Here is a 27,392-nt window from a genome sequence, read left to right on the forward strand (position 1 = left end):
AATGCTCCAGCGAGGTTTCTTTTCGAAAGTGAAAAAAAAAAATCATCATGGGTAGCCCTTAAACGTTTAGAGAAAAAAAGAATATGTACGTGATAGGAGCCTGAGGAATGCGTGAGAGTCATTCGTAGTTGTGAAGCTAAACGTTGCGCATTGTACTTTAAATTTAACGAAGGTATCCCTTTAACATCGAACATTTAAACTGACGGAAACTTTTTTAAATTCTTTAAAAATGTTTTGCTTTTTCTTTTTTTTTGGACGTCATTAGAATCGCATAATTTTGACATGTCTTACGACTAAAGTGGCAAAAAAAAAAAAAAAAAAAAAAAAAAAAATTAGAAATTATAAATACCCCGAAGATTCTCACGTATTCGACGACTTCGAAGATACTTACCTACTCTACCTAAAAGTACGCACTCTCTTCTTTAAAAATCAGTAGTCTTTCTTCCTAGTTGTTCAATGTTTCTTTTTTAAACGCAGATTAGCTAGGTCGGCTAACAAAGTTATTATTTAATTGAAATGAAAGGCTTGTCCGCGGCGTTCGAATTTCTTTAAGCAGATTAAATTGCGCTTTGATTGAAATAGTTGCCATGCAGTGATTGAAATTCCCCTCCCCTTTTCTTTCCGTTTATTCAATGACCATCCGAAGAATCTTTCGGACCGAAAATCACCATCTAAACGTAGCACGAAAAATATCTCTGTTTTTAGTATATGAATATTGTCGAAAAGTTTTATTTTACATAAAGTTTGACCAGTAACTGTGTGGAAACTAGTTTCGACCAAAACTCGCGAAAGGAACAAATAGTTGACTCAATTTCAAAGTACAAATTGAATATTCATGTAAGTAGAGGGAATGTTCGTAACGACGTGGTCAAGCCAATATTGTCAGCCATATTAGGCGAGTTGCGATGATGATACGGTAAGCAACGCAGCGAGTTCGTAACGCCTACAATTACATACAGTGCAGAATTGTTAACAACTATGTACTATTTTCGTGAAAGAGAACTTGAGATTTAATTTCGACGAAGTAAAGAGAAGACAGACACAAATTTCTGGTGATCGTGAACTAGTTGCACAGCTACGAAAACGACTGTTTTGCTCCGCGATCATAGCATATAGTGCGGTGAACCTGCTGATTAGGACACATTTGGGATGTTCCATTCTGCAGGTGCACAATTAAACACGATATTAATTAAGCAATGAAGATCGAAGAAAACTAATTTACAATCGGTGATAGCTTAGGATAGGACCAAGAAAACGCAGTTCTATTTAGAATTTTTCGAATAGGTGTTCCGGCAAACTTGACCAGTACTCTTAAATATGTTTCGCATTGGACTTCAATACACGAGGATGGGTGTTTTAAGAAAGCCCGTCCGTGATGTTAAAAACAAGTGATTTCTGCTCTTTGATGAGAGAGGTTGGAAGAAATTACAAATTTAATTGATGGTGAATCAAAATAATTTCGATTTTCTCTTATGAGCTAATTAGTTGAATTACTATAAATCATGTTTGCTGCTTGAATGGTGTAAGTTTTTACATCTGTTTCAAGATGCATTGTCCACGTTTAAATTTTTGCACATTGTAAACGCAGGAACTTCCTAAAAAATTAATACTGTTCTTTGTATTTTGTGATATCTGATTACCTCAAAATCTCAAGCAGAATAATGTAGGTACTTGTCCTGTTTCTTTTTTTCCCTTCTTTGTACCATCGTCAAATCTAGTTCAGTTTCTATGAAAAAGCTAAAGGAAAAAAAGATGAAGAAGATGATGCGCATTGATAAATTGGAATTTGGATTTTTATAAAGGCGAAACGCACTGGCCAAATTTGTTGCCACAGCGCCATAACTTACATTACACCTTGTACCTTCGATTCTTTCTCTACCAGATGTACCTACAGTTACTCACATATGACCAGCGTTTGATAAAGAAGCGCGTAATCTCAATCTTATTAAGGAAAAAAAAAAAGAATAAAATAAAATCTAGTCCGAAGAGTCTGACTGATTGGGATACAAAATGTTACATAGACCTTTTTTCTCAATCCGTGCGACGCCAGGTGCGAAATATACTGCAGCATTCACTTATACCTCGAGACATCTGAGAAAATTGACATTTCCCAAAACTCATGCCATTCCACTTAACGACATTGAGCCACGATTGACACATGTACGAGTCGCATTTAGGAATTTGAGACCCGAATAAAAGGGAAAAAGAAAAAAAAAAGAAACGAATGAAAAGCGAAGTTGTGTCGTTACTTGAAATGTAATCACTCACGTCGAGTTTTTGCGAGTTTTGCATATCAGCGAAGCGGGCTGTTCATTGCAAAAGACACTTCGCTCATACTTACATTGCGCGATAGAATGCACTGAGCCACCTCAATCTTTGCAGCTACGTCGAGAATCGAGCATTGAACATTAAATCCTTTCAAAGAAGAGAAAAATCTATAAAACACTACGAAAGCCCAATGTCTACTTTCATAGAAACTTGTACACGTAAAGAAACAAAACGGATTATGTTGTGTTGATATTTGTATTTAAATTATTATTATTTAAATCGATTTATTTGCAGATTTCTACAGTTTAGATCAGAATTCACGCAACATATTTTGACCGATTATTTTGTATCGAGCGAGAGTGGTGGGAAGGTTTTATATCATGAAAAAAGTGTGCAATAAGCGTAATGTCTATTGTAACAATAAAGAAATGATATTAATTGCATCAGTGAATTTGTTATTACGTTTGAACAAAAGAGAGAGGGTGGGAGGGAGAGAGAGAGTGTGAGAGCGAGAGAGAAAAATAATTTGAATCGAAAATGTACCACTGCAATCATCAAGTGTATTAGTTAATAAATACAATAATCATGAAATTTATTGCACTTTGTTTTTCCTTGTATGTATAATAGATGTAGAAAATGCAGGTAAATGCATACTTTAATAAAAATTACTGTATTTATACACAATACAGGAAAAGTAACAAAATTACTTATGCTCTATAACAATATATACAAAACCATGGTAGTTTGGTATTGAATAACATTGTTATTTGAAATGAGTAATTCTATTTTTATTACTAATGAAACTTTGTAGCCAAAATACTTTTTACTGTCTTTTCTAAATTAGGTAACATATTACAATAGTTATCTGCACAATTTGTTATACATTTATCAAACTGGTTACCATATTTTTCAATAGTATGTTGTGATGGATTGGGTCCAGCTGCATCTTTTATTTTATCACTACAATCCATGACACACCTTTGCAATCGGTTCTAAAAGAAATAATATTTATCAAGTATATTGACTTTTAGGTTAAAAACAAATGAAACAAAATTTACTTGAATTCTTTCAATTTCATCTCTAGCGAAGTCTTGGGCCTGATCCAACGACTGATTACAATTTTGGACACACTTCTGAATTTTTTGTATACTGTACGTCTCGTTGTCACAACAGTTTGCAGCACACCTATATGCATCACCCTAAAATTAAATACCACATTCCCCATAGTTTATTAATCTTTTACTTTTTATAAATTATAAATTCGAATAGTAGCTTGTACAATCTTTTAGTAACAGAATGTTACGAAGCGCGTGTTTCATAGTATAACCTGAAAGTATTACTATCTCAAAGCACCTTCATTTTTCTCATTGATTTGTCAATTTCCTCTAATATTCTACTTGTATGCTCTTCGACACGTTTTTGCTGCTCCTCAACCATTTCGGTTCTTTTGTTTAAAACTTATCAATATCGAAGTAAACGAAACTTAAAACAACCGGTATCCCGTAGCATATATTACTGTACAACCTCGTGCATAGAAACATAAAGATTAGATTGGTGATTGTACATGTGCGGTTGCATAATTGAATAACAAGTCAAATATTCATTGAACGAATATTTTCCCCAATCAGATAGTATTTTAAAGGGCGGTGAGAAAATGTTCCTTTTTTTTTTTGAAAACGCGCCCTAAGAAAGGGTACAACGATCCGATAATGAAGCTGCGCCAAAAATGTGCGCTAGAACAGAATTATATCTTGCGCATACGCAGTTGGCATAGGGTACGGTCCATGCGAATTAGAAACCATTCCGGTCGCTGTTCTTCACTTGGCCGGTTAAGATGTTGAGTGCCGCATCGAAAGCAGCCTCTGGGGCCCTAAGGGCCGTCAAACCAACCCTTCTTCAAAATGAAGTTGCTAAAATCTCAGGAGCCCTGTCAGTAAATAGTAAGTACTCAATAAGAAATTATTTCCTGAATTTCACTAACTTTCGTTCCTATTCGCATTACTTACAGATTTTGAACACTGTGCTTCGTTGCACTGTAGTCTGGACGTTACCGAATACTGATTATTATCTAGTATAAACTGCTATTTTTTCGATATTTTTATTCAACTCACATTCTTCTTTTCTTGATTGACATATGAACGTTGAAAAAAAGAAGCATTGTATTGATTATATAATCCATATTATTCGACCAAACTACAGTGGTAATACCACTGTGCCAACATGGCGGCATTAAGGTCATCGATTAATTTTTTAGTACATTGAAATGATTTGCTAGTATGGTTACAATTAATATTTTGACTGTGATTTGAATTTTATTCGAGTCCTGTTTGTTCTTCTTCAATATCCATTGCTATGTCATAAAAAGTCGTTCCCCTTATCTTCAGTCATGTCTCGTGGACTAGATGCGATCTTAACTCTCGATATAAATTTTTCAAACATTACATACAAATAATTAGTAATATTTAATGTAATATTTAGATTATAAATGTTTATGCAACAGGGAATTAAAAATTTAGTTTTTTTCTTGGTCAAATATATGTATGTAGTTTGTATTATGTAACCTACCTTTCATAAGCATTATCTAATATTTTATAAACTTCTAAAAATTTAGTGATTATTTTATTTGAGACTTTTGGTACAAGCATACATTTTATAAAATAACATTATGTGCTAAATACATAATTTTAAAAGTTTCTGTATAATGTACTATGTAAAAGAACAAACATCAAAAGGAGTAATTTATAATTATTATAATTTATAATTAGGCAGGGATTATGCAAAAGCTGCAAATTCAAAGGGTGGATTACAAGGAAAGATTGTGGCTGTCATTGGTGCTGTTGTTGATGTACAATTTGAGGATGATCTTCCACCAATTCTTAATTCCTTGGAGGTAAAAGATCGTACTCCTAGGCTAGTTCTTGAAGTAGCTCAGCATCTAGGAGAGAGCGTAGTGCGCACCATTGCTATGGATGGTAATTTCATTTTGTTGTTGGAATAAAATACATAAAGTATAAAAGAAAAACAAACATTTGATATAATTTTATGACAACTATGCAGGTACTGAAGGTTTGGTTCGTGGTCAAACTGTTCTGGATTCTGGATATCCCATTCGTATTCCTGTTGGTGTTGAAACATTGGGTCGTATTATTAATGTCATTGGCGAACCAATTGATGAGCGTGGTCCAATTCCTACAGACAAACTTGCTCCCATCCATGCAGATGCTCCTGAATTTGTAGATATGTCTGTTGAACAGGAGATTTTGGTAACTGGAATTAAAGTCGTCGATCTTCTTGCTCCCTATGCCAAAGGAGGAAAAATCGGTAAATTTTCTAATTTTATTATATATTATATATTTATAATGTGTAATTTGTTGTTACTGTTATTCATAATCGTTGATTTAAATAGGTTTGTTTGGCGGTGCTGGTGTTGGAAAAACTGTACTGATTATGGAACTGATTAACAATGTCGCCAAGGCTCATGGTGGTTACTCTGTATTCGCTGGAGTGGGTGAACGTACCCGTGAAGGCAATGACTTGTATCATGAGATGATTGAATCTGGTGTTATTTCATTGAAAGACAAGACCTCCAAAGTAGCTCTGGTATATGGTCAAATGAATGAACCGCCAGGCGCTCGTGCTCGTGTCGCTTTGACTGGTTTAACTGTTGCCGAATATTTCCGCGATCAAGAAGGTCAAGATGTATTGCTATTTATTGATAATATCTTCAGGTTTACTCAAGCCGGTTCGGAAGTATGTATTATCATTCCTCTAGTGCATTGCAGCTTCATAATTAAGACTTTCATTAATAATTATTTTCTTTTCAAGGTATCAGCTTTGCTGGGTCGTATTCCATCCGCTGTAGGTTATCAGCCAACCTTGGCAACTGATATGGGTAGCATGCAAGAACGTATTACAACGACAAAGAAAGGATCCATCACTTCTGTGCAGGCTATTTATGTACCTGCTGATGACTTGACTGATCCTGCTCCTGCTACCACCTTTGCTCACTTGGACGCTACAACTGTATTGTCTCGAGCTATTGCCGAATTGGGTAAGTATAACTTCTTATAGTTATACTTAATAAAATTAAATGGTATGAATATTTAACATTTTTTTCCGAAACACTAGGTATCTATCCTGCTGTCGATCCTCTTGATTCTACTTCTCGTATCATGGACCCCAACATCATCGGGCCTGAGCATTACAACGTTGCTCGTGGTGTGCAGAAAATCTTGCAAGATTATAAATCGCTTCAAGATATTATCGCTATCTTAGGTATGGACGAGTTGTCGGAAGAAGACAAACTTACTGTAGCACGTGCGCGTAAGATCCAGAGGTTCTTGTCTCAACCATTCCAGGTATGTAGATTAATTCTTAGTAGTGTTAAGTTTTCATTACGTTCTTTCTATTAACTAATGTTTTGTTTTTATTTAGGTTGCTGAGGTGTTCACCGGTCATGCCGGCAAATTAGTACCGTTAGAAGAAACTATTAAAGGATTCAAGAAGATCCTTGGTGGAGATTATGATCATCTGCCAGAAGTCGCGTTTTACATGGTTGGGCCAATTGAAGAAGTAGTAGCGAAAGCAGAAACATTGGCACAACAATAAACCGATTCACAGTCATCGTAATCATGTCATTAAGAAGTAATTAAAACGATCTTCTAATAATACAGGCCTGTTTCTTTTATATCTCTAAATATTAGTTTTCATCCAAAAGTAAAAGGGGTCTTTGAACAAAATTGTAGAACGTGGATTAGAAGATTGTTTTTTGCATTGTTCTAACGTTCACAAGAAACATACGAATTTATCGAGAACATCGTGAACATAATTAATCGTAAATTTTATACAAATTCGTGTAATTTCGTTCAGGGTGTTTTCGTTATCCATAGATCGAATCGATATTGTTATTATTTAACATATACTTTACACGTTATAGTATATGTTAGGAATTAATAAAAATTTTACAAAAACATGTGGACAAACTGTACAGTTGAAAAGATCCTCCGACATTGTAAAGCATTTTTTTCGAATTCAGTCAGGAAATAGGAAAACTACATTTTTATTTCTAAATATGAAAAATATACATTTATTAAAATAATTAAAATTCTGAAAAATGTGTCACAATATAAAATAATACTGTTCGTATTTAGTGTTATACGTCATATTCAATCATAGGTTTTTCTAACCGATAAGTGTCTTTCAGCATCTGAAATATAAAATACCATTTAATAATAGAATTTAACAGTTACGATAACATTACCTTCCATTGCTCCATATTTAGATAAATCACATTTTGAATGTTCGGAATTTTTCCTGCCGTCACTTGAGTCATCATATCTTTTGTACTGGGCTGAACAAGAAGTATTCCCGATGCGTCTATCGACAAACTAGTGTTTAATAGATAGAATAAGAATAACATTTTTTTTTAGGAATTGCCGAAATTACCTTTTGTTATTTTTACTCTTCCATCTCGGACAAGGAAAGATATTTGTAAAATATTTTCGATGGTTTTTCCAAAATCACTTGGGTGTAGAACTAATTTGAAGAAATCAAGAGGTTTCCGGTGGGTTTTACAATATCTCGTTATAAATTGTTTCATTTTTACAGTTCGTTCTGGACCATCTTCTTCTTTATCAACTGTTGTAATATTCTCTGGTTTTCTTATTTGTGCTTGAACGTCTCTAACTACCGACTTCCTTTTATTAATTTCCTTCTTTTCTAATGGTGCCAAAGTACCTGGGAAAAAAATGCATTAGTACCTAATATTAGAAGAACAATTTTTAGCAATGAAATTTTATAAAACCTGATAATGTGCTATAGTGAGGTGTCCTTTTAAAACATTTTATAGCTTTTCTTTCTAGAACTGACCAATCTGGTGTTTCTGATTGAACATTAGAGAGTTGCCTTAAATGTTTTACCTAAGTTAATTACATTTATGGAATTTATTGCAGAAACAATTAAGAATAGCAGAAGTAACATACTTATTATGGTACATACAAGTTTTTGGGCAAATTCCACATGATTATATGAGCTTACATAATTTGTTAAATGTCTAGTACATTGTTTTAAAACTTTGGAAGATATGCTCATCATTTCTGAGTCCATTAAAATTTCATCTTGATTATGTACTGAGAACAACATTATAAAATAATAAATATACATATTTGAAGATATCAAATTGCATAAAGTGAAAAATATGAAAAAATAATATACATTTTTCTTCTAGAGTTGTTTCAGAGTTTATGGTGTCTGTTTGTTCCATGCATACTTCCAAACTCTGTATGGTATTATCAGTAATCATATCTTCTAAAAAAAATATACATTAAATGAAACATTTATTTTTACTACAATATATGTAAAAAGTCTTACGTAGAGATTCAGCTTCATTTATAATTTTCCTTAGAATTTCTTTGCGTTCTTGCGGTGATCGTACAATCGATAATCTTTCATTAGAATCTGAATTATTTCTACTCATTTTGAATTATTTTGCACTAAAAAATTCAAAGTAAAATTGTATAATTATTATTAATTTCAGTATATTACAAAATAATAAGGATTAATAATGTTTACAATTGATGAGTAATTGATTAATTTGATAAATAATAAATAATTAAGAATAATGTTTACATTCCTTTAACCCTTTTGTTACTATTGGCGCCTATAGGCGTCTTGAAAATTTGCTCACACTATACTGTTCACGCTTTCTGATGCACTTCCACCTTGATTCGATAAACCGAATTTTAAAACGATCCGGCCGAAATAAGAAATTTTGCGGAATTTTTTAAAAATTTACCGTCAGTCAGCCACGTTACGCGTTAAAATCTGCCGTAGCGAAAAGGTTATTGCAACGACAATAAAGGCTTGTTAACGCGTAGTAATCAGCAGACCCAGTACTAACTGATATGACAGACTAGGACTCTGTGTCACATGGTTTGTGTAGTTCACGAGCTTCTTTATTATTTTCATATCACTTACGACGTTACCGAGTCAGCATAGAAGTCATTACAGCACTAGTAGCAATGAGAATTGAAATTAACAATAAATATGACAATAAAATAAAGCACCTTATGCTAAATTTATACCTCATACAATCAGATTGTGTACCTCATCTGCGCTTGAATATAATTTTTAGAGCCATCACGTTAAATTGTAGACGACACAAGAAAATCAGTGATTTTTTTCCAGGTCGGTACTTCAGTACATGTGACACAAAGTTCCGTAAGGTGATACGTCTATTCTGTACCTCGTCTGTGGTATTAGCATGATTGTATCTTTACAAAATTATTTGTTGAAAAGCACATTTAATGTAATTGTTTCGTAATGATTCTTTTGTGATATAAATTGATTGAAAGTGTGAGTAATAAAACAAGACCTAACAAAGAAAGTTTTTGACACAGAACTGAAACGTATTCCGGGAGAAACTTTGACAGTTTGTGGTTTCAAGCAATCATAAGTTTTTATTTAATCAAAAAATTGAAGAAACGGGCATGGAAAATACTTCAAATAAGGTATTAATTGTGATTTTTTAATAGCAGAGAACGATAATATGTCAATTGTGTAAAATTACTTTGCAGGAAGAACAAAATAATCAGGATGATACAGACTCTGAAGTAGATGAAGTAGAGCCTAGATTGAAATATGCAAGGTTGCGAAACGATTTAGAACGTATATTACAAAATGATGCAGCTAGTTGTATTGCAGTACATCCTAAGGTGTGTGATGTAATTACTAATATTTTTGTAAAATTTTTGGTACAGCTAACTTAAAGATATCATATTGTGAAGGTTAAGTAATTTTATGTATAATATTATACAGGTTTGAATTCTTAAACAATGTTCTAAATGATATCTAGAACATGTTACAATATTATATATTATAAATATTTATTTTTGTTCAGTTCCTATGCCTAGGTTCACACTGGGGTATGATACATCTTTTAGATCATCAAGGAAACAATATACAATCTAAGAGTCTGCAAACACATACAGTTGCTGTAAATCAGATTTCTATAGACCATAATGGAGATTTCGTTGCATCTTGTAGTGATGATGGAAAAGTTTTTATATATGGTCTTTATAGCACAGAGAACAATCATAATATGAGTATGGGCAGATTAGTTAAAAGTATAGCTATAGATCCAAATTATTATAAAAATGGTAGTACAAGAAGATTTATCACAGGTAGTTATTTTTCTTTGTATTTCATTTTTAATCCTTTAAAAAGTAGCTTCTAAGATATTCAAATTATTTTTAGGGGATGATAAATTGGTTTTGTATGAAAAAACTTTTTTATGCAGAATGAAATTAAGTGTACTATCTGAGGCAGAAGGTGGAGTAAGATCAATTGCATGGAATGGACACTTCGTAGCATGGGCATCTGATACTGGTGTTAGAGTTTATGATTTAAATGCCAGATGTTCATTAGGTCTCATTAGATGGCCTAGGTCTGCTCAGTAAGTAGGGGAGTGTTATATTCAGCTTTAGAAAGCATTAACACTAGAATAATTTTCAATAATATAATAATGTTTTATACAGTGCATTACCAGAACATTATAGATGTAATCTGCGGTGGTCAGATGAGAGGACATTATTAATTGGGTGGGTTGATATAGTACGTACATGTCAGATTAGGAAGAGATCAGTGCAGGAGATGGTTAATAGAGATTTACCAGAATATGCAGTAGACCCAGGTATGATAATATAAGTATCATTAAATATGTAAACAATAATGAAAATACAGCATACAATGGACTTTTAATTTTAGTTTCAACATTTCAAGTGGACTTCTACATTTCTGGTATTGCACCCTTAGAAAATCAGTTAGTACTGTTGGGTTGTGTGAAGGAATTAGATCCAAATGGAAACCGTCAAAGGCCAACATTGCATGTTGTTAAACCAATGTTTGAAGATTTTTCTATTGTCTGTGCAAACAGTCTTACACTTCGTGGTTATAAAGAATACAGTTGCAATGATTATCATTTAGATTGCTTGAAAGAAGAAAACAGGTATTCTATTTATTTTTATTAGTTGTATTATTTTTAAATTGTTCCTTATTTTTCTATATTTGTGTTTAGGTTTTTTATTGTAAGTCCAAAGGATATTGTTGTAGCTAGTTTATATGATGCAGATGACAGAATTGAGTGGTTGTTAAATCGTGAAAAGTTTGAGCAAGCATTAGAGGCAGTAACAGTAAATAATGGCAAAGACTGTAAGAAATACACTTTAGTTAGTGTCGGCCGTGAATATTTAGACCATTTGCTAGCTTCTGAAAAGTACGATGAAGCAGGCAAACTCTGCTTAAAAATTTTCGGAAATGATAAGCAACTGTGGGAGGGAGAAGTTAATATCATTTTTTCAAATTACTATTTCTCATTTCATTTGCAACGTTACTAATATTATTTTATTGTAGGTATATAAATTTGCAAGAATTCATCAGTTACGGTCTATCTCTTCCTATCTTCCAAGAGGCAACGTGAAGTTAGAGCCAGTGGTTTATGAAATGGTTCTTTATGAATATTTAAAAATGGACCCTAATGGATTTCTCCAACTAATCAAAGAATGGTCCCCAAAATTGTATAAGGTTGCAGCTATTGTAAATGGTATTTTGGAGCACCTTTTAGTTCCTAATCAACCACAGAATGTAGCAGTGCTACTAGAAGCCCTAGCTATCTTATATACTCACGATGGAAAGCATGACAGAGCATTAGCTATGTACTTAAAGTTGAAGCATAAAGATACATTTGAATGTATTCAAAAGTGCAAACTGTATCACGCTGTACATGACATGATAGAACGTTTAATAGATGTAGATCCAGAACGTGCAATAGAATTTTTGTTAGAAAAGAACCATGTGCCATCTGCTGTTGTTGTAGAAAAATTACAACATAATCATCAATATTTATACTGGGTAAGCTATTGAAAGAACATGAAAAATAAATATTATAATTTACCTTTTGAAATAACTATATTTCAAAGGTGATTTATATCAGTATTTAGATGCATTAGATAAGAAAGATATAAAAGATTCGGACAAACACCATGGATTACTAGTTCAACTTTACGCTGACTTTTCAAGAGATAAACTGTTACCACTTTTACGTCGCTCTGATAGTTATCCAATACAACAAGCACTGGACATTTGTAGTAAAAAAAAATTCTATCCAGAAATGGTATATCTACTCGGTAGAATAGGAAATACCTCTGAAGCTTTAGCACATATGACCAGAGAATTAAATGATATAGAAAGCGCGATCGCATTTTGTCAAGAACACAACGATGAAGAACTGTGGAATGACTTAATCAATTACTCTCTACATGAACCTAGTAAGTAATAGAAACACTATTTTATATATTTTTTAACTGTACTAAATAAAATTATTTCTTTTCAGAGGCTATTACGTTCCTGCTTCAAAAAATAGGCACGTATGTCGATCCTACTCTTATGGTAGAAAAAATACAACCGTCTTTAGAAATTCCAGGTTTAAAAAATGCTTTAGTTAAAATGTTATGTGATTATAATCTCCAAGTGTCGGTACAAGAGGGCTGCAATAAAACTTTATCCAATGACTATTTTAATTTACTCGAAAAGATGGTTAAATGTCATCAGAAAGGAATATTGATAGATGGTTGGTATGAAAGAACTGTAACTGTGAAATGCAAACATTTCATTTATATTAATAATTATATCTTCTGCTTTAGACGATCAAATGTGTGTAGTCTGCAATACCAAAATAATTGTTAGAGGTAACTATTAAAATAACACAAATCATATACATTTAGGATTAACAGTATTTTTATTATATTGTATTGTTTATTACAGAACCAAGAAATTTAGTTGTATATTATTCTAAACACACGTTTCACGAACATTGCTCAGCAGATTTAAAAGTAGTGGTAAGTATGTTAATTTTATATAACTTAGGAAGTATTTTCAAGTGTTTATGTATTTTCACTTTATTTTTCAGAATTCTGTTATATGTAATTCCCATATCCATATGTAACTTCCATAACTCTATACATCTCTTGGCAGAAAATACTACAGGTAAAATTTTTTAGCTTTAACACAAGTTTTGTACGATTTCATAAATTTTCGATAACTATTCTTATTTTAATTTTCTTAATATCTCATCAATGGTGAAACATTTTGTACATTTCTTGAATACTTTAAGGCATCCGGGACATTTCGAATAAGACTGGAAATGAAAAAATTATGTAAGATGTTCCATAAACATATAATAATATACAGTTTCAGTATAAATACATATAAAATTTACCTTATGCTTGTCACAGACTTTTATAATGCTGTTACATTCATCACAAATTCTCTTTAATTGCAGAGAAACATCAAGCACACTACTTGTCCAACTAGTCGTATCATTTTTTTTTTGAATGTTTAATACAGTATCAGCTTCAACTTCCGAGGAATTAGATATTGTAGAATTGTCAAAACTCTGAAATTAATTATTCGTTTTAATGTCGAGGATACTCATATTTCAAAGTATCTACCTTCGTCTTATGATACTCCTCCGTAGAAGATGTCGAGGAAATTTCGTCTTGCGCGGTGCACTCTATATAGAATCCACAGATGCTACATAGAACACCTGTCTCTGTTTCTGCCAGCTGCGGTTTTACATCAGTGTCACTATCTTCTGTCAATGTACTGGTCTCCCAGATTATTGGGTCTTTTGCAAACACTTTGAAATGTTGTATCGTAAAGTCTATCACGTTTTGAGGTTTTACTGTGGAGACCAGTCAATTACAAGTAATTAATATATTATCGTAAAATGCAAAATGCAATACGACCTGTTTAAGAATAATTGGTACAATGTTTCCCCAGTTGAGAAACTGATTACCAACTAGCAGTGTCTGAACGTAATCCGAGATTGTTTGTTTTATTTCTGGATGGTCATCTAAATATTCTGTATTTTCAGCTATTTTGGAAGACTGTTAATGACATAAAATATACTTTTTATTTCTGTAAATTACTTCATAATAAGGATATTTAACATTATTTTCTTACTTTCATATCCAAATATTTGGAGAACATTTCAATATCTTCTTTCCAACGATCTTTTAATGGTGTTTCTATTCTTATTGTTTTACTCGGGACCTTTGGATCGGCTAATGGGTTAATCTTCAAAAGATACGCCGCATCGAGCCAATTATGTCTAAGTATTCTACCTTCCGATGTTAAATAAGTTTTTATAGTATGAATAGCTCCATCTTCTCTCTGCATTTTGCGCTCGATTGTATAGATGTTTAAGAAATTATCTATCTATCTATCTTTCTATCTATCTATATATCTATCTATCTATATTTTCTTACATAATTAGATTCTGTAAGATCTCCATCTATGGTAATGCTCTCGAAAGATAATGTTCCTTCATAATTTATAAGGGACAAATATCGCATAAGTAATATATTTACACCTTCGCTTATTAGTTTGCTGTTAGCACAAAAGGACAAATCTTTTGTTTGGATAGATTTATCGCATGGGCAAGTGCTTGTTAATTTTACATGGTAAAAGTTGTCCTCGATGCCTATAAAAATTCCTTTTTCGTGCAGTCCATCATCGTATACAAATCTATGATATTATGTAACATTAATGTTATCTAAGTGAATATGCAAAGATAGAAGTTTATTAAAATAGACCAACTCTGTTCTCTTCTCCTCTAGACAGTGGAATTTCGACGTTATCGTGCTGATTATTTTTGACCCACCGAAATGACCATCAATGGACATCGAAGATTGCACGTGCACTAAAAATTCGCGAGCCTGAGGCCCGATGGACTCTACCAGAATGCAATAACTGCCTATTGGCTTCGTGTTCCTTATAGATTCATTCTTTGAATAAATTACCATGGCTTCTCGGAAGCATAAAGCTTCTCGTTTCACATCATCTGAAGTACAAAAACAAGAAAACGTGGTATTCAGAGGATGCGGCGTAATATTTTTTCCAGGAAAGATCTACTGTTTAACAGTCAAAATGACATAACTTATAAAACCGCTACATTCCACGTATACCTGATTTCATCAGCGACGAATAAATTTACCAGTTTGTACATTATATATTTTTCTATATTAGATTTTATTACATACAAGTTTTTGTGAACGTTTATTCATTTTATTTATCAAATATCTTTATTTGTTGCTGGAGAAATCTGGCTTGAGCGAATTACACGAATGGGATGGTGGACAAGAATCTTTTATCTAAAAAATTTGTAACAATTTCATTATCTATGTATGATTATTTTAATTACGAGTCCACAATTTACTGTACATACTAATGTATAGATTGAGATTTTGGAATGACATTATTTTACAACAAAATATGCGAAAAGGAATAATTTTTTTTTTTACGTTAATATGTACAGTAAGAAATTTGTCAAATTGTTACTACTATGGAATATTCTGTATTTTATACAACAAGGTGCCATTATTGTATAAAATGATTTTAATATGTTCTGTGGTACATAAGAGATTTTATCAGTACACAGTCCGCGTATAATCTCACATTTATATCTAGGTCTCCGTGTAAATATTGTATCTAAGTTGCAGTGTAGAACAATAATAGTTTGTAAAATACAATTAATATATAAATTTTTCACGTCGCTTAAAAAGCTGTAATAATTCATCACTCTTAGGGTTTCTTCGCGACAGTGTTTATAATTAAAGTGTTTTGTCCATTTTATTAAAAAGAAGGAAAGGTTAAATTTACCGAGGAAGAACTCAGGGATCCATTTTCCAATGTCAAATAACTTACAGGGAATTTCTCTTTCATTCGACATTTCGTCTATTTTTATATATAACATTTAAAAGAAAGGAGAAAGAAAACAAAGAGAAGTTAGTATCTTTTGTCTGCAGCTTCATTTGAAAGTAACTTCTCTATAAAGGTATACTAAAATCTTAAAAACTATACAGTATCATGCGTGATTTTGTTGAAAAGTTTGTAAAATGAGAATGAAACGAGGAGTGCCAAAAAAACGGTTGAACGTTCATATATGCGAGTTACCAAAGACATCGGACAGTAATTTGCCGAAATTACCGCCGAATGTAAAATTTTACACACGTTGGAAACGGAATTTCCAAAAATTATTCCTTGTTTCTGTGAGTCATCCCTTAACACGACATTTTTTGCGTAGCTGTGCCGCGATTGCCTTCGAAAAAAGAAGGCATGGACGTTCTTCATTCTGGTGGGTAATACATCCATGCAGTGACTTAAGGTAATTCTTATTTTTCAACCGCAAATTTTTCCAAATGTTTGTCATAGCGAAATTTCAATGAAATTAAATTGTAAAATATATTTATTTATGCAGGTACTACTGGGACCTTTTAATGACATTCATATTCTTGTACATGTTTATCGTGGTGCCGTATATTTTGGCATTTCATAGAGTCGCGAAAAGTTCTGGACCAGAAAGTTGGTATCCAGTGTACCCTGCATATGTAATTTGTATCTTTGATATTATTCTTAATTTTATGACCGGATTCAGTTCACCGGATGGTCACGAAATTTTCCTGGATCCATTATTGATAACACGGTAATTTATCGATTTCGCCTTTTCCTGTTAATTAAGAAAATAATTAAACTGTGATTTTTGTACAGACATTATACAAGAGGCTATTTTTTTATCGATTTTGTGTCTTCAGTTCCGTACTCATGGTTTTATAATGATCGTATTCTACCTCCGGGTCCCAATTCAAATTCCATTTTATTGATTCCTGAATGTTTACCAGCATTAAAAATTTTACGCATTTACACATTACGTCTCTACATAAGACAAATAATTGCAGTAAGAACTACGAATAAAAAATTATTTAAATAAAAAAGAAAAATCATAAATAAGGAAAACTATCTATTGTTTAGAATTTTACAATTTCTCACGCTGAAGAGAAAACTGTTTGGTTAGTACTTTTGATGTTGTTGATATTTCATTGGTGTAGCTGTGTAACACACGTTTTTCCATTTATTATCATACATTTAACTGGTAAGACTATCGAGGTACGTTTAGATTCATTTAAGCTTGAGTTCGTTTTAACCCTCCAATTAAAACAATTTGCTACATATGTAATTATATAGAATTCAGATATGTTTTTTGTTACTACCGGATTGAATAAGAAGTCCAACTCGGAAATTTATTTAATGTATTTTCATATGGGCATGAGCAATTTCTTTGGATCGAGTTTTATAGAGTTCCATTCATTAGGCAAATCGGATACTATGATACGTTGTATTTTAGTGCTGTTTGGAAAAGGATGTATCATTTATCTCATGGGTAATTCTCTTTCTTGAGATACAACTAATTGTGTCTAAAAAGGTATTTTTTTCTAATTACTCTTTCTATTGCGACAGTTATAGTCCTGCAACTGGTACAGTCAGCTGCAGAACCAGAATTAAAATATCAACGAATTATGCATCGAGTCAAAGAATATATTCAAGAGAAAAAATTGCCAGAAAATTTAAAAAATAAACTTATTGCTTATTACGAGTATCGTTTTCAAGGCAGTTACTTTAAAGAAAATGCAATATCGAGCACTTTATCCAGTTAGTATTCGGTATGAAGACGAATATAATTTCAACAATTTTTCTTTGAAATAAATTTTTATTTGTTTATCCTCAGATCATTTAAATCAAGAAATTATGGTTCATAGTAGCCGCGGATTATTAGACACAGCTACTATTTTGCATTATTTACCGCGCCACCATTTTCTTTTACGATTACAAATATTTATAGGGGTATTGAAGCCGGTTATATATCTTAATGAGGATATCATATATAAAAGTGAAACTGAAGGCGATTGTATGTTCTTCATAGTTAGTGGAACCGTTGCACTTATCACATTTAGTGGAAGAGAAGTATGCAATACTTGTTTCACGTTAAAATATGTATTATATGTAGTAATTATTTTATTTGATGATAAAAAAGTTACAAAAAAATATTTATTTTATTCTTATGAGATATGTCATGAAAAGGATGGAGGCTATTTCGGTGAAGCTGCCTTAATATTTCCGGATCGTAGAAGATTAGAAACTGTAATCGCATTAGAAGTATGTGAATTGTTACGCTTAAATCGTCGTGATTTCAAACGTATGTTTTCTTCGACGTCAACTTTTTATAAGAGATTAGAAAAAGTTAGCAAGGAGAGATACCAGCACATTAGCAATTTAAGTATCAATGACGAAAATGTAAATTTGGAGGAAAATACGTTAATAAATGTTGAAAATAATCAACAAGAGGGAGATGCCAAAATTAGTAATAACAACGATAATGTTAAAACGAAATATGACAATAGATCAGATTGAAATATTAAATTAATTGTAAAATATTTTTCGAATATTGTAAAATGAAAATGTTAGGTCGTACCGTCATTGGTTGTGTCAATTACGTTCAGTTGCATGCGTACAATTCAACAGTACTTTCGGTGTCGCAAGTTGCGAAATTTTGGATCCCGAGCAGAAGTTACGCAATGTAATTAATTTAGTTGCAATATTAAAACCTGTAATACAGTTAAATTGCTTTTCAATTTTAATTTTAAACCGGTTCATTCCAAACAGCTGTGAAGTGCATCGTGCAATGATGTCACTTCATGATTATTTATCGTAATCATTTTGTACTAACAGTATTAGCTCGTTGTTATAGTTTTATGATATTATTTTATTCAGTACTAATATTTTATTCAAATTATGATAATATGAATTATTAACATTATAATGATGTAATAAAAGGTTAAGTAAAAAAGTTTGACAGGGCTCATACACGTGGCCGGAACACGTGTCATTTTATTTAAATAATTTATATTATTATTAGTCGCATTATTATAACTTAGAAATCTTATTTTTTCTTTTTTTTATTTAGAACAACAACCATGGTTGAGTTAAAGTGGGCAGAAAAATATGAACTCATCACTAGAAATTTGGCTGAATGGCTTGGTGATGAAAAACTTAAAAGTATTTTAAAAGAGCGAGATTTAAAGCTTTATTGGGGTACTGCTACAACTGGTAAACCTCATATTGGCTACTTTACACCAATGTCTAAAATAGCAGATTTCTTAAGAGCTGGTGTAGAAGTTACTATATTATTTGCTGATCTTCATGCCTACTTGGATAACATGAAAGCACCTTGGGAACTTTTAGAACTTCGCACTCAATATTATGAAACTGTTATTAAAGCAATGCTTAGGTCTATTGATGTACCTTTAGATAAGTTGAAATTTGTTAAAGGAACAGATTACCAATTATCTAAGTGAGTAATTACACATAAACAGATAAAAAAATTTGAAACATGTACTATATAAAATTTTTTTTATTGTAGAGAATATACATTAGATTTATATCGTTTAGTTTCTGTTGTAACTGAGCATGATGCAAAAAAAGCAGGTGCTGAAGTAGTTAAACAAGTTGCAAACCCCTTACTCTCTGGATTGTTGTATCCAGGTTTGCAAGCTTTGGATGAACAGTATCTTGAAGTTGATGCCCAATTTGGTGGTGTAGATCAAAGAAAGATTTTTACCTTCTCAGAAAAATATTTGCCAATGCTTGGTTATGAAAAACGTATCCATTTAATGAATCCTATGAGTATGTATGCAATATAAAGTCACTAAATGTTACATCTATCCCCTAAAATTAATATAATACAACACATAAAATTTCATTTCAGTCCCTGGGTTGGCAGGATCAAAAATGTCTTCTTCTGAAGAAGACTCTAAGATTGATCTCTTAGATAATGCTGCAGCAGTTAAGAAAAAATTAAAGAAAGCATTTTGTGAGCCTGGTAATGTTAATGACAATGGAGTTCTTGCATTTGCTAAACATGTAATATATCCTTTATTAAAAGAAGGAGAAACTTTTAATATAAATAGAACTGCAGAATTTGGTATGTTTAGTTTTGATATTTTTGTTAAGTTTACCTTGTTAAAAGATTTTACTAACACAGAATATTTATTTGTAGGTGGGGATGTATCATATGATAAATATGAGGATTTGGAAAATGCATTTGCTAAGGAAGAAATACATCCTGGAGATTTGAAAAGTGCAGTTGAAATTTATATTAATAAATTGTTAAATCCAATTAGAAAGGAATTTGAAGCAGATGCAGGATTTAGAAGCTTAGCTACTAAAGCATATCGTCCACAAAAGCCAAGTAATATTTCACATAGAAGATACGAAAATTAATCAACTGATAAATTTAAATAATAATGTAAAATTTGTGTTAAATATTTAGAAGTTGTCGAAGAGTTAACACCCGCTCGATTAGACATTAGAGTTGGAAAAATAGTTGAAGTGTCAAAACATCCTGATGCTGATTCACTTTATATAGAGAAGATAGATCTTGGAGAACCTACTGGGCCACGCACAATAATTAGTGGTCTTGTAAATTATGTACCATTAGAAGAAATGCAAGATAGAATGGTAGTTATCCTTGCCAATTTGAAACCTGCAACTATTAGAGGTGTCCAGTCTCATGGAATGGTTTTATGTGCATCAGTGTATGTCTCGATTCAATCAATATATTATTTTATTACATTTAATAGTTTCTTTAATAATGTATTTGCGATATAGAGACGAACCAGAGAGACGAGTTGAACCCTTGAGACCTCCGTCGGATAGTAAACCAGGTGAAAAAGTTGTTGTGGAGGGATATGAGGATGGAGCACCAGATGATGTACTTAATTCCAAAAAGAAAGTCTGGGAAAGATTACAAGTACGTTTATTACGTTTTACATGATATAATAAAAAATTACATATTCACAGTTTACTAAAATTTAATTTTTGATACAGGGCGATCTTGTAGTAAATGGCAATAGAGAAGCGTCTTGGAGTGGAAATGTTTTACTTACCACCAGTGGTGGAACAATCACAGCTGATAGCCTTAAAAACGTGGCAATTAAATAATATACCTCAGATATCTAGGTATCCATGCATTTTTATTTTTTACTCGTGCAAAGAATAAATTGAATCGACTATTCGATTGAGAAGTGCTTTATATATAAAACTGCCGTTTTTATTTTATTTAATTGTTTGCATCATGATTTAGTATATTTCAAATGTAAGTATGCGACATAAAAATAGATGAAAAGTGCATTTATGAACGAGGTTTAATTTATTAGAAGATATTTATCCTGTCCTTATTGTAACCCTTAATGAAGTATATAGAGCACATCGAAATTAAAATAAATTGACGTCTAAATTTGTTCATATAATGGTGGACGAAATATTCGGTATTATTTCTCTATCATTATAGTTCGTTCGTACACAAGGAGATCGTGGCCTTAGAGCATGGAGATTCTGTGGTTTTAACTGTGAGACACTGCATGGCTTCGATTCTTGTTTTTTCTTCTTTCGGATGAGCCAAGATGTGGCAGGGCATAATGCTAATTCCTTTCTCATTGAACTGCTACTGCAACCGTATAACAAAGGATTTATTGCTGCATTAACCAGTACCAGGTATCTGCTAATATACCTGTAAAAATTGTAGAATATATGTGTATATATGTTGCACAATATTTTATTAGTTATGTATGTGCACGTATATTTAAATTTTATGGAAATAATTACCATAATGGATAGATAGCTTCTGCTTGTCCCGTTTTGGGTCTTTCTTTTAATAGTTGTGTCCTTCGAATTATTAACGCAGCGAATGGTACACGGCATATGATAAACGCTAAAACTATAAGCGCCAGTACTTGCGCTACTCTTCTTTTATATTTCATCACAATAGAATACTTACTTCTCAGAGCTTGCGATTCGTAGCGGTCTAACTACAAATTAGAAGTGTAGTATAGAATTATAATTGCATTTTTATATTATACATAAAAAAGATTAAATAATACTTTGATGAGAATAGCTGAGTAACATATTGTCATGACAACCAATGGTACCCAGACGCTTAAACCCGCAAAAATATGCCAATAAGGATAGACAAGCACAGTGTCGTCAGTGCAATATGTTTCTAAATAATTTTTCCATTGTCTTTCGTAATAGTGTCGGAAACAGACTAAAGGACTAGCGACGGCTATTCCAGAAATCCAGGTAGAGAAGAGTATAACATACGTCATCCTTCAACATAAAAATAGATACCATTTTTTCGCAAAAGTTTCTAATTATTGTCAGTACTTCGTAATATTACCTTCTTGTCAATTTTCCCGAGCAATTAAAGACGATAGCTGAGACACGATCATAACTGATTGCACTTAAATTAAACACGGCGACCAATGTCAAAGTGTGCACCAAGGATCCATCCAGTCGACAACCAATCTCTCTCAAAATATAATTTTGAAACAAATCGATGCAAAGAAACATCCATGAGCATATTAAACAAGTACCTAGATCTGCGATACACATATTCACCATCAAGAGATTTGTCATGGTGTGTAGAGATTTTTCTTTGAGTACCACATAAATTAATCCGCTGTTAGCTAAAGATCCGATGACGATGATTGGTAAGGTACAGATAATTTTTACAACCACTTCCCATGTAGGTCGAATTCCCCAAATTTTTGAAGGAAATAGATGCTTACTAGTATCGATATTCTCCCACTAAGAATTCACAGACTTATTTAATTACGACGACAATGAATATAACAGTAGGGTAACTTTTTTAAACGTAAAATCATACTTCTGGATTAGTAGTCACAGAATCATGGTCCTCCGCCTCGTGAAAATTCCATTGCACGTCGAACACCAAAGTGTTACACAACAAGTTGAAGAAGTCCATGTTATTTTATCAATACGGTGCCACAAGAACAGTACCAATTTTAATAGAGTTCTGGAAGCTTAATAGTAACTGGAAGAGCATAATCTATGTGTAACAGATGGTGCATTAACATTAAAGGGCAAGCTTGTTTACTCAGCTCTTTAGTAAGATTCAGTAGAAGTAATCGTCGATAAATTCTAGGAATACCTAACTTAAAACAATGCTTTTTTTTTCAATGAAAAATTATGGCAACTTAATTACTTGAATCGTATTTAGATTTTTAATTGTATTTTATTTGGTTGCAAACGTGTACACACGAGTACACGTGAATTTCATACAAAATTTTGTTTTTGCTTATATACAAGAGTATAGATTTGGCACACTTAAATAAAAATATTTTTATAAGGTATTTTATATTGCTGCATTATTCATTGTATCATATATTTCTTATTAGACTTTTTATGTAATTTGTACTTAGTAAATTACTTTCTAGTCAGTCGTACCCAGAACTATCTGGATAAACGTCGTTTCTTATTAGCATTTTTCAAGATATGAAAAATATATAAAAATTATATCACGTCCTTAAGATAATACGATCCGATTATGCAAATAATTATACTTCGGTTTCGGTGGTAATGAATATTACTTTTTTAAAAGAATAAAAATAATTGAAATTATTAATTCTTTATATGATAGTTTTTGCGAATATATCTATATTTCTGTTATAAATTTTAACACTTGGAACTTAAATTAATATTAAAAATTAATCTTTGATCTTCATTAGATTTTTATTCTTTTGTAATTAAAATAAAGTAATATTTCGTAACTTCTTTTTATTATACGCATTTTCATATTATTATTAAATCAACTAAGAAGATAGAAATTAGGAAAGGTTTGAATTATCGAAAATCACAACATAGTTGTAACAAACAATGGAACTCAATTGTTAAAATATATAATAAATAATATAGATTTTTTACTTCAATATATTAAACAGACACAATAAAGCTATACTCTCCCATAATACAATCGTTATTCGTATATAACATTTTCTATCCACAGAATATCAATGGGGATATAAAAATTTGCAGTATGTTATTTACAAACAAATACTATCATTTCTAGTCACAGAAGTAGTTCTTATTAGAATGTCATTCGTTCGTAAAAACTAAAATTTCATATTATTCATTGCATGAATAAAAGTCCTGCTGATAGTCTTTGAACACTACATAAAATAGGGAATCTTCCGCCATCATCTTTTCTGTTATATTGAACAATTTTAAACTACAATTTATAACAAACATCTGACTAGTTTTCATAGTCTCATTCTGTGTCATCAGCTTCTGATGATTGTGCAACGGGTAATGGTGATGGGATAACTAATTCATCATCTTCAACCTCTTCCTCTGCAAGCAAAAAATCTTCTCCTTCGTGAATCTCTTCTTCTCTTGCTGGTTCCGGTGGAGCTAGTACATCTTGACCATGTTGCTTTAAGTGGTCTTTCAACGCAAATGCTCTACCATAGGACGCACCACAGATATAACAACTAAATTTTAAATTATTGTCCTTCTTGTGAGTTTGTATGTGAGTACGCGCGGCATATAAGGAAGCAAAAGGTCGAGAACACTCGGTGCATCGAAACGGTTTAGTATGACTATTCTTATGTCCCGCTAATTGAACACGTGTTTTAAATGTTTTTGGACAGTAAGTACATGTGTAAGCACGTTCTTCTCCGTGCGTACGTAAATGATGATTATAAACAGAGGAAGCTTTGAATCTCTTGCCACAAAGTTGGCATCCATATGGTCTGACGCCAGTGTGAGTTCTCATGTGCAAGGTTAAACAATAAGAAACACGAAAAGTTTTACCGCAAACCTGTTCGACAGAAGAGCGTTTCTTAATAAAAGCTAGAATATTGTAATTATATTACTTTTGCTACACTTACTTCACACGCGTGTGGCTTTTCTCCGGTATGAATACGTTCGTGTTTTACTTTCTCGTGAGGTCTTGTAAATCTTCGGCCGCAGTGTTGACACTGATAAGGCTTTTGATGTTTGGTGAATGAGGTTGACTTAATTCCGTATGCACTGCTGCATGCATTGCTAAACTATCAGCAGAATCGAATTTTCTGTTACACACTGTACAAGTTACAGAGTCACCGGAGTGCAAAGCCATATGCGCTTCTTTGTACGATTCTGCTAATGTTTTACCTGTAAACAATTAACGCGTAATTAAGTACAAATGTATTTTAAGATAAAAAAATGTAGTGCTTAAAATCAGTATTTTTAATAAAATTATTACCACACTCGCAACATATGAATGTTGCAGCGCTACGTGTACCCTCAGGTGCTGCAACATGCCTTGCTCTGACCGGCGCGTGCATTCGAGAATGCAAACGCAAACTTTTGTGCGAACAAAACTCCGTACCACAGGTTTCGCATACGAAAGATTTTTGATTTGGATCGGGTTCACCTTCGTGTACCTTGGCATGGAGCTGTAACGCTTTCGGTGTTGCGAAAGTTTGGTCACAACTATCGCAACGATTATTGCCATGAAGACACGCATGTACTCGGAAGTTTCCCAATTTTGAGAACTGCTGAAGGCACTGATTACATCTGTACATTCTCATTGGTGCAGCGGCCAATCTTTTCTCTCGTACCTGTAATAAATTTACGCGAATAAATATTACATTTCATTATAATCGGAAAAAAGACAAATACTTATCATACCTTTACCCCTTGCGCATTGGAAAAAAACTTTTCAATCATTGGTGCCTTGGTAGACTGAAGTGATGTTTGCATTGGAGTTCTATCCCAGAACCTTTCTATTTGTACTACTTTTCTTGTATATAATCTCCCTTCACTGTCAACACATTCTTCTGTACGAAGAGTGTTCATACTCTGCCTTTGTCTACTATTGACTACACTTCCTGATTCTGAGGATAGGGTGCTAGTTGCAGGTACTGTAGGTATATCATCTAATTGATCAGCTATTTCAAGTAATACTTCTTGTCCATCATGAAATTGCTTTATGTGTTCCACAACAGAATTAAAGCTCATGTCACAACTAGTACAACTATAAACTGCTTCTGGTTCTATCTGTAATAATGAAACATGCTATTTCATTGAAACAATTTCATTTATAGATATATATGTACAGCAATAAGTAATGATTTGTACCTCACAAAGTTCTTGTTTAACATGTAACAATCCATCTTCATCTAATTCTCCTACATCGTTTATATGATCCATATTTATTAAAGCACCAGTGTCACCATCAAGAAGCTCTGAACCATCAGGTAAAATAGTGATCACATTTTTATTTCTGTTTTTATCATCTGTTTCTGAAGTAGTTGAAATTGTTACTAGTTGATCTTGGGATAAACATTTTTCTTCTACTTTGCTAGCGGTACTAGGAACTTTTTCTGTTATTTTAAATTCCAGAGAATTTTGCTTCATCTGTGTTTCTTCAGTTTCCATTTTTTCTACGACTTTAATTTCTCCTGATATTTTCATTAGAAACAATGATCAAGTAAACAGAATTAACATATATTAGACTAGAATGTTTACATACCATTTTCATCAACTTGTATGGTCTGGGCCCCCCCAACTATCATAATTCCACTGTCATCTACAGTTGCTAGGAAACTTTGATCTATCCCTTCAACACTTGTGCTCTACAATTAGAATTATCAAACAAAGACCACAACAAATGCAAATAGAGAATCATTTTTGATTGCTAACCATTAACACTGCTGTGTCTTGTTCTGATTCCTGTTGAGCTTCTTGCCCAGGCTCATGCTTGGATTCAAGTGATGCTTCTGATTCAACACTCTGTCCACATCGATCCAAATGTTGAATGAGTGCCATTACTGAGTCAGATCGCTGCGAACAACCAGGACAGTATAGGTTGTCTGTCATGCTTAATAAATGATACTTTAATGACTGCGGATTATTAAACGTTTCACCACAGCACATTGGGCAAACGAGGTTCAAAGATCCCATATCTTTATCGTTTCGATGCTGATATCATAGAGGGTCCTTGTTGACCTTAACCTGACCCTCTACTTTTTTTATTGACCTGACTCGATTTTTTTTTACTTTCACCTACACTAGCCTTAAATCAAAAATAAAACCGGCTTCCTATTAAGAACCTAACCTGACGATGAATCAGAAAAATCAGTAAAATCGCGTAAACGTGCCCGGATACAGAACAATGTCATGTTGTTTCTTCCATATACTTGATTTTTCCATAGAATGTCTACTTAATTATAATCAATTATATTGCACAAAAATAAACAGCGACTTTTTTTCGTAATAGAAGCAATAACAAAACTCATTAGAGACGAACTTCAGCGCAAACAAATGCCGCACACAACAATCATGAAGTTAGGGAAGTGATAAGTGAATCGCGAAGTCGGCCATTACATGCG

At 32.6% G+C, this 27,392-nt stretch overlaps 9 protein-coding genes across 12 annotated transcripts; 4 read left to right on the forward strand and 5 right to left on the reverse strand.

Moving 5' to 3' along the window:
• Positions 1-3,062: 3,062 nt before the first annotated feature.
• Positions 3,063-3,780, reverse strand: LOC108579671 (protein FAM136A-like). Its single transcript, XM_017943257.1, has 3 exons — positions 3,622-3,780; positions 3,327-3,467; positions 3,063-3,260 (listed from the first exon to the last, which is right to left on the reverse strand). The coding sequence occupies exons 1-3, from the start codon at positions 3,703-3,705 to the stop codon at positions 3,063-3,065; spliced, it is 423 nt and encodes a 140-aa protein (XP_017798746.1). The 5' UTR covers positions 3,706-3,780.
• Positions 3,781-4,027: 247 nt separating this feature from the next.
• On the forward strand, positions 4,028-7,165 carry LOC108579532 (ATP synthase subunit beta, mitochondrial). Its single transcript, XM_017943091.1, has 7 exons — positions 4,028-4,208; positions 5,034-5,240; positions 5,326-5,589; positions 5,675-6,018; positions 6,094-6,319; positions 6,397-6,626; positions 6,703-7,165. Exons 1-7 carry the CDS (start codon positions 4,103-4,105, stop codon positions 6,874-6,876), a joined length of 1,551 nt encoding a protein of 516 aa, XP_017798580.1. The 5' UTR covers positions 4,028-4,102; the 3' UTR covers positions 6,877-7,165.
• Positions 7,166-7,420: 255 nt separating this feature from the next.
• LOC108579651 (non-structural maintenance of chromosome element 4) lies at positions 7,421-8,915 on the reverse strand. Its single transcript, XM_017943237.1, is given in 8 exon segments — positions 7,421-7,474; positions 7,529-7,644; positions 7,714-8,053; positions 8,055-8,186; positions 8,266-8,396; positions 8,482-8,574; positions 8,638-8,759; positions 8,896-8,915. Coding segments are annotated over 7 exon segments (972 nt in total). The 5' UTR covers positions 8,744-8,759; positions 8,896-8,915.
• Positions 8,916-9,483: 568 nt separating this feature from the next.
• Positions 9,484-15,019, forward strand: LOC108579567 (vacuolar protein sorting-associated protein 41 homolog). The gene is made up of 14 exons (XM_017943139.1): positions 9,484-9,776; positions 9,843-9,980; positions 10,166-10,448; positions 10,522-10,720; positions 10,803-10,957; positions 11,032-11,272; positions 11,342-11,606; positions 11,677-12,174; positions 12,257-12,590; positions 12,656-12,892; positions 12,966-13,010; positions 13,087-13,160; positions 13,232-13,308; positions 14,943-15,019. The coding sequence occupies exons 1-13, from the start codon at positions 9,756-9,758 to the stop codon at positions 13,265-13,267; spliced, it is 2,526 nt and encodes an 841-aa protein (XP_017798628.1). The 5' UTR covers positions 9,484-9,755; the 3' UTR covers positions 13,268-13,308; positions 14,943-15,019.
• LOC108579463 (ciliogenesis-associated TTC17-interacting protein-like) lies at positions 13,370-16,054 on the reverse strand. Its single transcript, XM_017943007.1, has 8 exons — positions 16,030-16,054; positions 14,923-15,166; positions 14,592-14,850; positions 14,287-14,496; positions 14,120-14,210; positions 13,773-14,005; positions 13,541-13,717; positions 13,370-13,459 (listed from the first exon to the last, which is right to left on the reverse strand). The coding sequence occupies exons 1-8, from the start codon at positions 16,052-16,054 to the stop codon at positions 13,370-13,372; spliced, it is 1,329 nt and encodes a 442-aa protein (XP_017798496.1).
• A 154-nt stretch (positions 16,055-16,208) lies between these two features.
• Positions 16,209-18,570, forward strand: LOC108579464 (potassium/sodium hyperpolarization-activated cyclic nucleotide-gated channel 1-like). Its single transcript, XM_017943008.1, has 8 exons — positions 16,209-16,489; positions 16,661-16,807; positions 16,873-17,059; positions 17,134-17,268; positions 17,347-17,542; positions 17,620-17,811; positions 17,888-18,123; positions 18,226-18,570. The coding sequence occupies exons 1-8, from the start codon at positions 16,221-16,223 to the stop codon at positions 18,568-18,570; spliced, it is 1,707 nt and encodes a 568-aa protein (XP_017798497.1). The 5' UTR covers positions 16,209-16,220.
• Positions 18,256-21,578, forward strand: LOC108579610 (tyrosine--tRNA ligase, cytoplasmic). 4 transcript variants are annotated; one of them, XM_017943190.1, is made up of 9 exons: positions 18,256-18,315; positions 19,124-19,510; positions 19,580-19,842; positions 19,925-20,140; positions 20,216-20,407; positions 20,489-20,753; positions 20,827-20,968; positions 21,046-21,177; positions 21,509-21,578. In XM_017943190.1, exons 2-8 carry the CDS (start codon positions 19,134-19,136, stop codon positions 21,157-21,159), a joined length of 1,569 nt encoding a protein of 522 aa, XP_017798679.1. In that variant the 5' UTR covers positions 18,256-18,315; positions 19,124-19,133; the 3' UTR covers positions 21,160-21,177; positions 21,509-21,578. The 4 variants fall into 4 exon arrangements, with proteins under 4 accessions (XP_017798679.1, XP_017798675.1, XP_017798680.1 ...); XM_017943186.1 differs by having other exon boundaries at positions 18,294-18,355; XM_017943191.1 differs by having other exon boundaries at positions 18,294-18,355; positions 20,492-20,753.
• Positions 21,460-22,981, reverse strand: LOC108579465 (neuropeptide Y receptor type 1). The gene is made up of 5 exons (XM_017943009.1): positions 22,883-22,981; positions 22,394-22,803; positions 22,098-22,323; positions 21,823-22,025; positions 21,460-21,727 (listed from the first exon to the last, which is right to left on the reverse strand). Exons 1-5 carry the CDS (start codon positions 22,979-22,981, stop codon positions 21,460-21,462), a joined length of 1,206 nt encoding a protein of 401 aa, XP_017798498.1.
• Positions 22,982-24,213: 1,232 nt separating this feature from the next.
• Positions 24,214-26,964, reverse strand: LOC108579640 (zinc finger protein 436-like). The gene is given in 8 exon segments (XM_017943226.1): positions 24,214-24,835; positions 24,906-25,015; positions 25,018-25,170; positions 25,262-25,619; positions 25,690-26,058; positions 26,140-26,462; positions 26,534-26,636; positions 26,704-26,964. Coding segments are annotated over 8 exon segments (2,229 nt in total). The 3' UTR covers positions 24,214-24,283.
• Between the last annotated feature and the right edge of the window lie 428 nt (positions 26,965-27,392).

Source organism: Habropoda laboriosa, unplaced genomic scaffold, assembly GCF_001263275.1.
Source record: "Habropoda laboriosa isolate 0110345459 unplaced genomic scaffold, ASM126327v1 scaffold33, whole genome shotgun sequence".
In the NCBI taxonomy this organism is placed as follows: domain Eukaryota; kingdom Metazoa; phylum Arthropoda; class Insecta; order Hymenoptera; family Apidae; genus Habropoda; species Habropoda laboriosa.

Excerpts from the sequence above, each read along its gene's own strand:
- LOC108579671 (XM_017943257.1), bottom strand. The coding sequence starts at position 3,705 with ATGGTTGAGGAGCAGCAAAAACGTGTCGAAGAGCATACAAGTAGAATA. Across the intron at positions 3,468-3,621 it reads AATCAATGAGAAAAATGAAG|GGTGATGCATATAGGTGTGC; the intron begins GTGCTTTGAGAT and ends ATTTAATTTTAG. Across the intron at positions 3,261-3,326 it reads ATGAAATTGAAAGAATTCAA|AACCGATTGCAAAGGTGTGT; the intron begins GTAAATTTTGTT and ends TATTTCTTTTAG.
- LOC108579465 (XM_017943009.1), bottom strand. The coding sequence starts at position 22,981 with ATGGACTTCTTCAACTTGTTGTGTAACACTTTGGTGTTCGACGTGCAA. Across the intron at positions 22,324-22,393 it reads TCGGGAAAATTGACAAGAAG|GATGACGTATGTTATACTCT; the intron begins GTAATATTACGA and ends TTTATGTTGAAG. Across the intron at positions 22,026-22,097 it reads ACTCAGCTATTCTCATCAAA|TTAGACCGCTACGAATCGCA; the intron begins GTATTATTTAAT and ends TCTAATTTGTAG.
- LOC108579463 (XM_017943007.1), bottom strand. The coding sequence starts at position 16,054 with ATGTCGAATGAAAGAGAAATTCCCT. Across the intron at positions 14,851-14,922 it reads CTAGAGGAGAAGAGAACAGA|ATTTGTATACGATGATGGAC; the intron begins GTTGGTCTATTT and ends ATAATATCATAG. Across the intron at positions 14,497-14,591 it reads ATCTTACAGAATCTAATTAT|AGAGAAGATGGAGCTATTCA; the intron begins GTAAGAAAATAT and ends CGCAAAATGCAG.
- LOC108579567 (XM_017943139.1), top strand. The coding sequence starts at position 9,756 with ATGGAAAATACTTCAAATAAG. Across the intron at positions 10,449-10,521 it reads TACAAGAAGATTTATCACAG|GGGATGATAAATTGGTTTTG; the intron begins GTAGTTATTTTT and ends AATTATTTTTAG. Across the intron at positions 10,721-10,802 it reads AGATGGCCTAGGTCTGCTCA|TGCATTACCAGAACATTATA; the intron begins GTAAGTAGGGGA and ends TGTTTTATACAG.
- LOC108579610 (XM_017943190.1), top strand. The coding sequence starts at position 19,134 with ATGGTTGAGTTAAAGTGGGCAGAAAAATATGAACTCATCACTAGAAAT. Across the intron at positions 20,408-20,488 it reads ATATCGTCCACAAAAGCCAA|AAGTTGTCGAAGAGTTAACA; the intron begins GTAATATTTCAC and ends TTAAATATTTAG. Across the intron at positions 20,969-21,045 it reads AAGTCTGGGAAAGATTACAA|GGCGATCTTGTAGTAAATGG; the intron begins GTACGTTTATTA and ends TTTTTGATACAG.
- LOC108579464 (XM_017943008.1), top strand. The coding sequence starts at position 16,221 with ATGAGAATGAAACGAGGAGTGCCAAAAAAACGGTTGAACGTTCATATA. Across the intron at positions 17,060-17,133 it reads ACATAAGACAAATAATTGCA|AATTTTACAATTTCTCACGC; the intron begins GTAAGAACTACG and ends TCTATTGTTTAG. Across the intron at positions 17,269-17,346 it reads TAACTGGTAAGACTATCGAG|AATTCAGATATGTTTTTTGT; the intron begins GTACGTTTAGAT and ends GTAATTATATAG.
- LOC108579532 (XM_017943091.1), top strand. The coding sequence starts at position 4,103 with ATGTTGAGTGCCGCATCGAAAGCAGCCTCTGGGGCCCTAAGGGCCGTC. Across the intron at positions 5,241-5,325 it reads GCGCACCATTGCTATGGATG|GTACTGAAGGTTTGGTTCGT; the intron begins GTAATTTCATTT and ends ACAACTATGCAG. Across the intron at positions 6,019-6,093 it reads TTACTCAAGCCGGTTCGGAA|GTATCAGCTTTGCTGGGTCG; the intron begins GTATGTATTATC and ends TTTCTTTTCAAG.